General features: G+C 38.6%; 1 protein-coding gene across 1 annotated transcript; it reads left to right on the top strand.

The window, feature by feature from the left end:
* The first annotated feature begins 459 nt into the window (after positions 1-459).
* On the top strand, positions 460-6,980 carry LOC120113380 (uncharacterized). The gene is made up of 9 exons (XM_088720882.2): positions 460-2,507; positions 2,965-3,066; positions 4,465-4,641; positions 4,715-4,959; positions 5,076-5,279; positions 5,382-5,474; positions 5,564-5,665; positions 5,761-6,121; positions 6,667-6,980. Exons 3-9 carry the CDS (start codon positions 4,473-4,475, stop codon positions 6,801-6,803), a joined length of 1,311 nt encoding a protein of 436 aa, XP_088577008.1. The 5' UTR covers positions 460-2,507; positions 2,965-3,066; positions 4,465-4,472; the 3' UTR covers positions 6,804-6,980.
* Positions 6,981-10,574: the final 3,594 nt, after the last annotated feature.

The following is a 10,574-nucleotide window of genomic DNA, read 5'->3' as shown; positions in this document are numbered from 1 at the left end:
AAGGAGGTGGTTCCCAGCCTTTAATGTCACTTGTACTGGAAAGGAAGAAGAAGAAGAAAAAAAAAATTGTAGGAACTCGTGCAATAACATGCGGTGTGTTCCCAGCCTTTCCTGTCACGTGTACTGGAAGGTTGAATTAAAATTATAAATTTCTAATTCTTCAATTTTTCAAATCCCACGTGCATCATGCACGTATCACGTTACGTTGATCGCTATTTGTTTTTGAGTATGACGAGGCCATGGCCTCCTTCCAAGAGATAACGCCAGAACGTCATCCCAATGCGGTCTTTTGTAATTGATGGATTCTCTCGAGTAATGCTGAGCAAGTTGCATTAATATTTTAAAACTTTAAAAGCTTTAATTTTTCTAAGTGCCACATTCATCGTCCACGCCTCGAATGGAGGAGGGAAACTTTAATATTTAGGAAAATTTTCTTTTTTTTTCTAAGTGCCACATTCATCCACTACAGTAAAAGGGGGAAACGCCGACGCTTAAATGCCGACGCTATTGAAAAGCGTCGGTAAATTCTTCTCCCGCGCTAAATTTTACCGACGCTTTTAGTGAGTGTGGGAAAATTGAGGGATTAGACGACGCTTAAAAGCGTCGTCGTAGACTGAAGCCAAACGACGCTTTAAAGCGTCGTTGTTGATGGCCTAAGACGACGCGTATATGCGTGGTTAATCCAAACGGTAAAACGACGCTTATAAGCGTCGCCGAAGGCACCTTAAGACCCACCGTCCCGCAGACTTGCCCTAGCTACTCCCGAGCCCCCTCTTTCTCCTCCTCTCCGGCGCTGAAGCCACCGAACCCAGCGGCCTTCGTCTTCCTCCTCTCGGCGTTGCCTTAGCCCCCATCTTCCTCCTCTCCGGTGCGGATCGTCCGACTCCTACCTCCTCCTCCTCCCTCCTCTCCGGCGTCGACCGACCGACCCCAACCCGCTCCGCCCTCCCGAGGTAGTTTTCTTCTCCTCCCTCCTCTCCCTCCTTCTCGCTTGTTCTGCTCCCCACCATTTCTGTTCAACCGTTTCCCTCCCGCTTTCGGCAAGTAAAACGCTAGCCCTCGTGTTCCGTTCCTTCCACCGTCTCTCCCTCTTCAGTCCCACTCGTCGTGACCTCTCTCTCTCTCGGCTTCCATCTTTCTTCGCGAAATCCCTAAGAGAATTTTTAGGGTTTCGTTGCGCCCGATCCGGGCCGGCGTATGAGGAGGGGCTTCCATCCCGATCACCGCCCGGGGCGGCCGCCATTCCGGCCGTTGCTGGGCCACTTCGCTAGGGAATGCCCTAACGTGAAGTGAGATCTACCGTTGCTAATCCTTCCATCCTTTTTCGGCCTTTTAATTTTGATCTTTTTCCCATCTAATATATGTGTTCTTGGTTGCTGATGATGGGGTTTATCCTTTTTTTTTACATTTCTTTCTTTAAAAATGGATTCTGGAAATGGTTTTCCTTTCTCGTGTTTTGCTTTGGTTTCAATAGATTGTGGCTTATATTGGGCTTTTGTGCTGAGCTTCGAGGGAAAACAGAAATCAAATGGTCTATGTATACACTCTTTGAGGGTCTATCTCTTACACCCCTCTCTCTCTCTCTCTTCTCCGCGACCCACATATGCCTTCTGTTTGATTGTTTTGTTTCGTGTAGTTTGATCTTTGGTGTATTAGTTCTTCGTAATCTTTCTGGTATTTTGTTTTTGTGGCTATTAATTAATCAGTTATGTTCTTGTTTTTTTTTTTTTGTCTATTTTGGGGTAAATTTTGCGCAGTAAGAATTCCCCTTATTTTTTTTGTTCAAGTGAAGTGGATTGTTTTATGCGTGCCTTCTGTCTGATAGTTGTGATGAGATTGGCTCAAGTTTAGGATATTTTTTTAATGGAAATACGTAGTTAGTTGATTACATGCATATGCTGAAGGTGATGCCTTGCTTTGATTGTGGCTTGTGTCTTTGTGTTCTGCTACCTTTTCATGAAGTGCTATTATTTTTTAATATGGAAAGTTGGGGCATGGTGTTCTTTTGGGTCACTTGTCGACATGAGTGCTGTAAACCTGAGTACTGTTAAGTTGGCTGTGGGAGAATTCTCTGAAGCCAAACATAATTGATATCAGTCGTGGATGCCTTTTATGCTAGTATTCTCTGTTCTTCAGTTTATTTACTTGTTCTTCTTCCTGTTGGGAAAGATAAAATCCTTTTGAAGTTTATTGTATTGTTTTTATTGACCACATCATTTGAGCACTACAGGAAAATTGGGAAAAGGCGACCCTTTTTTGCCGACGCTATCCACAAGCGTCGGGAAAAAATACCCCAGGCGTCACATATCCTCACGCTTCAAAGAAGCGTCGGTGGCTACATGTGTATAAAGCATTTCTGTTGTCCCACCTACACATGTGAAAATTTATGTGTATAAATTGGATATATATACATGTGTTTGCACGCATTTATGTTCATAACTCACATGGATGCTCTCAGATAAGCATATAGAGGTGCCATGGATCAGGAAATCACCATATATTGAAAGGTATGCTTAACTGTTCATGTTGATATGATTTTATCTTGTACAACTCTATTCAGATGAAAATTGAGATTGCTCAAAAATTCAGCCGGTGTCCATCTAATTGTATATAATCATTCCTTTTGTTCTCCCAAAGTTTATTCTGCTTATTAGGTTTATCCCAAGTTTAGAAGCACATATAAATGTATCTAATATCATCTATCATGGAAGAAGCCAATGGTATATAATTATGTTTGGATGAATTTACTTGGTGTTAATTGTCTCTATCTGTATTAGTTCCTTTTTGACAGCCAATCCTTCCCATTAGGAAACAAGATGAAAATCTTGAACTCTTGATTGAATCTTGGGTGAAAATATTTTGTATTTTAATCTCGTTTATAATTTAGATAGTCTGCTAATTAATTATTTAGTTGTGGATTCTGTTGAATAGAAGCTACTGCTGACTTGTTATTCTTCTGCTCAGATTGGTAGATGAGCTTGTTCTTTTGTGCAAAGAATCTGCAGTAAGAAAGAGCCGTGAAGTTATCCGCAATCACATTTTACAATTACTGTTGTTGATTCAGAAGTAAGAAAAAAATGCCCTATTTATTAATTGTTTCATTTTACAAAGCATTTCTTTATACATTTACTTTATACACATGTGAAAATTTACTTGGGTTCTCATGCTCCAAGTAAATTTCTTGGGTTCTCCTGCTTCAATATACATTTATGACATGACACAAGAAAAGAATATGATATGGCACAAGAAGCCCACTTGTGCCTTTCCCTTCAAAGCAACTGCATTTAATGATATGCATTTAACGAGCAGAAATATCAATGGTCCTGGGTTCTTAAAAGATAAATTCATAAAAGAAAAAAAAAACACTTGACAGGAAGTATACATCATATGCTAATGCCATCACCAAAGCATGAAGTAACAGAGGACGCTTGGTTAATTTATTAATTTTTTTTTTTTAGGAGGTACTCCTTGTCATTTGCTGTCTAATGTTTTTAAGGGAATGCAATGAAATCTAGTATGATAAGGCTCTAAAGATCAATATAACTGAAAGAAGTACAAGGAATGCAACTTCAATGAAAGCAGATACAGATATGATGCTCCATTTCAAGGGATAGCTATAAATTCTTCCACTAAACTCATTTTAATTTCATTGGACCAATCAAACAAAACAACAGAGAAGTAGACAACGATGAGTTGTACCGAATTATAGATGTGATTATATGCATTTTGGAAATTATGTAACCAGCACATGCATTAGAGAGTCGTAGTTAAGGCAGTAGAGCATTCAGAAAGTTGAGTACAAAATGTTGGGTAATAAAGTTGATCCAATCAAATGAGTGTGGTAAGGATATTAAAGCTCAAGGTAATGCATGGTGAGAAGAAAAGGTTACAATGGTAGTGGGTGTATGATTGCAATAGTTGAGGACAAATGGAGAACAATTTATTGAAATGGTAAATGCATGCAGAATTAAAAAAAAAGGTGGTCCTTATATATGAGTGAACCTTAGCCTCATGTCAAAGGGCTAGAAACTAAAATTTGGCAGTCTAGGATAACAGGAAGTTATTGGAAAGGATTTTTAAAAGCCCCAAAAGCCAGCAGTGACTGGTGGTTATGGCTAGTAGAATTTTCGATAATAAGGTATAGATAGTAAATTACTTATTGCGCTTCTAAGACCTTACTTATGTGTATTCTATTATCATATTCCGAGTTCTGCTTTTTCCCACAAGTTCAGTTACCATGAAATTGCAGAAAATTAAACTATAGAACAAATCTAAAGCCAAAGTTCTTTTAGCTATCAACCAAAACCCTTTCACACTTAAATACCTTTACTGCAAAGATTCAAGAAGCCAATAGAATTAGAGCAATCAACCACCTATCCTTGTATGACTTTTGAATGTTCTGTTGTTAGAATCAAAAAATAAGGAAAAAACAAAAGGGAGACGATTCTTTTTTGTGCATTCCAGGTAACAATATGCCTCGAGGGAGACGATTTAGAGATGTGGAGTTCCAACATTCTCAAGTGGGATCTACTTCTGAGCAGTCCCTGCAGTCCCAGCAGCCATGTGAGCACCAGCAGCACGAGTCAGGATCTCAGCACGAGCCTCCTGCTGATTGTCCGGAGGATGAGCTCCGGATCCAGGGTAATTCGATTTAAAGTTCATATTTTATGTTCATATTTGTCTTCAACTTTTTAAAACTTTTTAATTTTAATAGATGGACAAGGGATGGTGAGGACGAGACGGGAATCCACTCAAGCAAAGGATGTGTGGAAGCTTCCTCCGGGTGAGAAGATCATCATCCGATGCAACGAATTGGGGCAGCCCATCAATAGAGCTGGAAGTCTACTATCAAGCTTTTTAGGATCGGTTGCACGCAAGGGTCAGCTGTGTCCACTCAACTATACGAAGTGGAATGACATGCTTCCTTCGTATAAGGTTGAGCTTCTTAGACTTATACAGGTAATGAATTGAATTTATTCTTTTTAATTCGACACCTCCTGTATATTAATTTGCTTAGTATCATAATTTTATTTTAGATGTTTAATATTATTATAACATTCTGAATCTTGTTGTAGGATAAGTTTGTACTCCCTCCAGAGAGCCATGATTGGGTGCTAAAGTCCCTCAATCGCAAAAGGAAAGAATATAAAGCAAAATTGAAGACGGACTTCAAGCGCGAGGGTATGACAGAGGAGGAGGTTGCTCGTGTGACTCCTCCTGATGTATACCCTCAGCAGTGGAGGGAGCTTGTTCACTACTGGTTTTCTGAAAGAGGACAGGTCACGTATATTGTTTCAATATTTTATATTATCTTTATTATTAATATAGATTGCAAATATATACATTGAATCATATTATACTGTGTGCTTTTATTTTGGCAGACATATTCTAATATTGGCAGAGCTGCACGAGCATCTCAAGCAGTTCCTCATACTTCAGGCTCGAAGAGTTATGCGAGACGTAGAAATGAATTCGTAAGTTCTTTTGAAACTATTTGAAATTTTACTAACATATAGCACGTATCATAATATATAGTTTGCCAATATACTTTCCGTATGTGTAGATAGTAGAGCATGGAAGGGAGCATGGTGAGGTAGAGTTTTATAAGATGACCCACACTCACCGAGATGGCAGCTTTGTCCGGGACGAGTCGAGAGATATAGTTGTATGTATTCATTTTTGCTTTGTTCATAATATTTTTTTAAAAAAATTTAAATTTTTTTAAATATTAATGTGACATTTTTTTTGAGAGATATATAGGAAAGAGCTACAACTCTTATTTCAGAGCGTGTTGGGGAGTCATCATCATCCGATGCGGCCAGTCGCGTCGAGGCTCAGGTCTATACCGAATTAATGGGCCCAGAACGTTATGGTCGAGTGAGGGGTTATGGTGTTGGAGTTACCCCCACTCAGTTGTCTGCAGTGAGCCGATATACCCAAGATGCTAGACAAGGTAGTAGCACTGCAGAGGTTTGTAATCTGAAGGCAGAGATGGCACAGATAAAGCAGTCATATGAGACAAGGATAGAGGAGATGAGTCAGAGTCATAGGACCGATATGGACCGATTTGATTGCCAGCTTGTCCCAGGATCACTACAGATTGGCATTTATGGACGACTTTGTACGTACGGATCACTTGATACCATTTTCAAATTATTGATCATATTGTTTCTTGATGCAAGGTTCTGAGGTGTACTGTCCTTTTCTTTCAGTGAAACTTAGCATCAAGTCCTTCAAGGTGCCAGAACATTTTGTTGAGATTCCTCAAAATGCTACTGTTGGTTCCTTGAAGGTATATGATCCCCTAATATCTTTTTATTTCATGTTCTGCTTTGTTACCAACATTATGCACATTCTTTATTTTATCTGTTCCATTTGGTACAGACCAAAGCCTTTGGAATCTCGCATTGACAGGATTTTTATATTTTTATTGTATTAAGCTGCCTGTATTAATGCAATAGAAATCGATAACCCGATAATCTTATAATTGTTTTACTATAGCTGACAGGTTAGCATGTGAATTTGTGAATGTTACGTTCGTGGAGATTACTTAATGTTTTATGACTCTTAAAACCCTACTTCCTCAAGGCTCATTGTAGTTTTGCAGCACACACTTTCTATTATTATATAATCTAACCCAATAAATGGTAATTTTTGTTGTTGCAGTCGCAAGAATTCTTTCAATATCTTTTAGAATGTTTAATGACAATACTCGCCCGAGCAAGGAGCGGAGCAGAGCAGAGCTTAAGAAGACTCCGGTCTGTGGACAAGACTCGCCCGAGCAAGGAGCAGAGCTTGGTTGACTGGGCTCGCCCCAAGCTTAATGACAATATTGTAGAGATGATGATGCCGATCTTTGATACATATTGTAGATTGTGTACGTAGGAATTTGACTTGTATGTTTTTAGAATGTTTTTGAAGTACAATGTAATCAAATATGATAATATGAATGTAATCAAAGTTCTTGTTTGTGACTCGTATTTTGTTAATATGTGATTCAGTGTATTTGTTTCTATTGTTTTGTTAGAATTTAATGTACACAGAGTACTTAAAAATTACTTTCATAAATTTTTTTTTAAAAAAAAAAAATTAATGCCGACGCTTATAAGCGTCGGGAAAAGCAACCGGAACGTAAAGTATTGGCGCGCCTTTAACGACGCTTATAAGCGTCGGCGTCTTAGGAAACGAACGACGCTTAAAAGCGTCGGCATAGACCGGTTAAACCCGACCCACGCCCAACCAGAACGTAAACTGGCACGTCTTTAACGACGCTTTTAAGCGTCAGCCTAACCAACTATTATCGCCGACGCTTATAAGCGTCGGCGTCTTATAAAAGGAACGATGCTTAAAAGCGTCGGCAAAGACCGACGACGCTTTTTTAACGCGTTGGGTTAAACCCGACCCACGCCCACCTGCCCGACGTCTGACCCACGCTTTGTGAAGCGTGGGCTAGGAATTCGCCGACGCTTATAAGCGTCGGTAGAGGCAAAAAAAATCGTCGGGAGTTATTCCTTCTTTTGTAGTGATCGTCCACGCCTCCAATGGAGGAGAGAAACTTTAATATTTAAAAAAAAATCCCAAAGAAATTATAAACAAAGCGGGCTTTCTTCCTTTCCTCAAGAACAAAAATCCGATAGGCAACAGCCGAAAAAAAAAGAAAACAGGCTTTCTATATTGTTATATTTTTTTAGTGTGCATCTAAAAAAAATTTAAAAGTCTTAAAGTTTTTCTGCAAACAGAGTTGCTAGTTCTATAATTTAGAAAAAAAAATACAGTAAATACTAAATCGCCAAATAATATACACCAGATAAATTAATTATTTACAAAGTCAATACAAATATCTAGATAAATTGGTACATAAATTCTACCATATGTTCTTCACCATTATACAGTATAAGATCCGGTGATATAGACTTAGCAAATTGGTCATCCAACGATCTAATATATACTTCTAAGTAAATTAACACAGTTTTTAGAATATCATATTCATCAATATATACTGTATGTCTAGTGATATACACTCGACTTTTTAATACATACTTAAGCTTATCAGATATACTCATAGCAGTGATTCAATATACACTTTTAGATAGTGCAAGACATAATTTTCGGAATAAGCGTTTTATCAGTATACATCGTATGACTAGATGATAGATACCAAATAATTAATCCTTTTGTATTTATTTTTTTTTAAAGCTATGAAATTTTTTGATTTTTTTTTAAGATGGACGGAAAAAAATAGTATATAGATATTTCTTTCCGTACTCTTGCCGAAACCTATCTTTTTGGTATGGTTGTGTGTGGGGAGAGGGGCAATCGGGTGAGCCCACTTGTACATACAAGACAAGAAATGTGATCACTGAACCGTTAGCCCACTTGTAGACACAAGGTTCTTCTTCATTCTTAATGATGCCATACGTTCTGATAGTTTTATCGAAACGTATATTCCAACTTCGAGAAGCTTGCTTAAGTCCATAAATGGACTTTTGTAGCTTGCGTACTTTGGACTCGTCTGTGGAAGTGAAACCCTCAGGTTGTATCATATACACCTCTTCTTCCAGCTCTCCATTTAGAAAAGCTGTTTTCACATCCATTTGCCAGATTTCATAATCCATATATGCTGCTATAACAGGCATGATCCGAATAGATTTTAGCATTGCCACAGGAGAAAAAGTCTCGTTATAGTCGATACTATAACGTTGACGATACCCCTTGGCAACCAGACGGGCTTTATAGGTCTCCACCTTTTCGTCTGCGGCTCTCTTTTTTTTGAAAACCTATTTGCATCCTATGGGTTTTATCCCTTCGGGTGGATCAACCAGTATCCATACACTATTGATTTTCATGGATTCCATTTCGGATCTCATGGCGTTGAGCTATAACTCAGAGTCAGACCTCTGCATAGCATCCATATAGGTGATCGGATCCTCATTGTTCTCATCGAGCTCAATAGGATCTGCGTCATGGACCAAAAAGCCGTAGTATCTGTCCACTTGATGCGGTACTCTACCAGATCGCCTTAATGGTGCCTGTACACTGGGCTCCTGATTTGATCTAATCAAATCCGGTTCAGTGGGTTCAGTAGATTCTGTTAATTCTTCTACCTGCTGAACTTCACTAAGTTCAACCTTAGAGGCAACAATTCCTTCACCAAGAAATTTCTTTTCCAAAAAGGTTGTCCTTAGTCCTACGAAAATCTTTTGTTCATTAGGAAGGTAGAAGTAATAACCCCTAGTTTTCTTGGGGTACCCTACAAAATAACACTTATCGGACCTAGGACCAAGTTTGTCAGTTTGAGAACGTTTAACATAAGCCAGACATCCCCAAACCCTAAGGTAAGAAAGTGTCGGCTTACGTCAAGTGCATATCTCATATGGAGTCTTCTCAACAGACTTACTTGTAACCTTATTTAGTATTATACATGCAGACTTTAAAGCATAACCCCAAAAAGATAGAGGCAGACTAGTAAACTCCATCATGGATCGAACCATATCTAACAGAGTTCGATTCCTCCTTTCGGACACACCATTGTGCTGAGGTATTCCTGGAGGGGTCTATTGAGAGAGAATCCCATTCTCCTCTAGATAAGTTAAAAAATCACCGAAAAGATATTCTCCTCCTCGGTCTGACCGAAGGATCTTAATACTCTTTCCAGTCTGTTTTTTTACTTCATTACGAAATCGTTTGAACATTTCAAATGATTCTGACTTATGCTTCATCAGATAGACATACCCATACTTGGATTGGTCATCCGTGAAGGTTATGAAGTAGGCATAATCACCTCTGGCACTTATGTTCATAGATCCACATACATCAGTATGTATGAGGCCGAGAACATCACTGGCTCGTTCACCCTTTTTACGTAAAAATGTGACTTGGTCATCTTATCAAGAAGACAGGATTCACAGGGTGGCAATGATTCACAATCATTGATTTCTAAAATGCCCTGTTGGGCTAACCTGTTTATCTTGTTTTTGTTTATGTGACCTAGCCGGCAATGCCATAAATAGGCTTCATTGATATTATGTAACTTAGGGCGTTTATTAGAAGTGTACATACATTCACAGGCAGTGATAGAGTATAAATGTCATGTTTCAATTGTCCACGAAAAATTTTAATACCATTCAAAATGATATCACAAAAATTTTCTTTTATTGATAAACAATAATCATTTTTGGCCAAAAGGCCTATAGAGATGACATTCATCAAAAAAGTTGGACAATAATGACAATCATCAAATATGACTACTCTAGATTCAAAAACAAGCTCAATGACTCCTAAAGCTAGGACTGGAACTGATCTTCCATCTCCAACGTTCAGGAATCTTTCGCCATTCTTGAATCTTCTACTAACTTGAAGTCCCTGCAATGAATTGCAAATATTAATTGGACTTCCGGTATCCAATACCCAAGTGGTAGAATCATAAACAGAAAAATTACAAGGTGTTATCATATAATTACTTTGTGTAGCAACTGTTTGCTTTTTTTTTTTCTTAGGCTTGTTTGGATCAAGGGACGCTATGTAAGTCGGACAGTTCCGCTTCCAATGATCCTGCTTCTTATAGAAGAAGCACT

This window comes from Phoenix dactylifera, chromosome 1 (genome assembly GCF_051530095.1).
Source record: "Phoenix dactylifera cultivar Ajwa chromosome 1, Ajwa_hap1_PhDact_Kaust_v1.1, whole genome shotgun sequence".
Lineage (NCBI taxonomy): Eukaryota > Viridiplantae > Streptophyta > Magnoliopsida > Arecales > Arecaceae > Phoenix > Phoenix dactylifera.
Note: the sequence above shows the minus strand (reverse complement) of the source record. Positions and strands in the feature narration are given on the sequence as shown.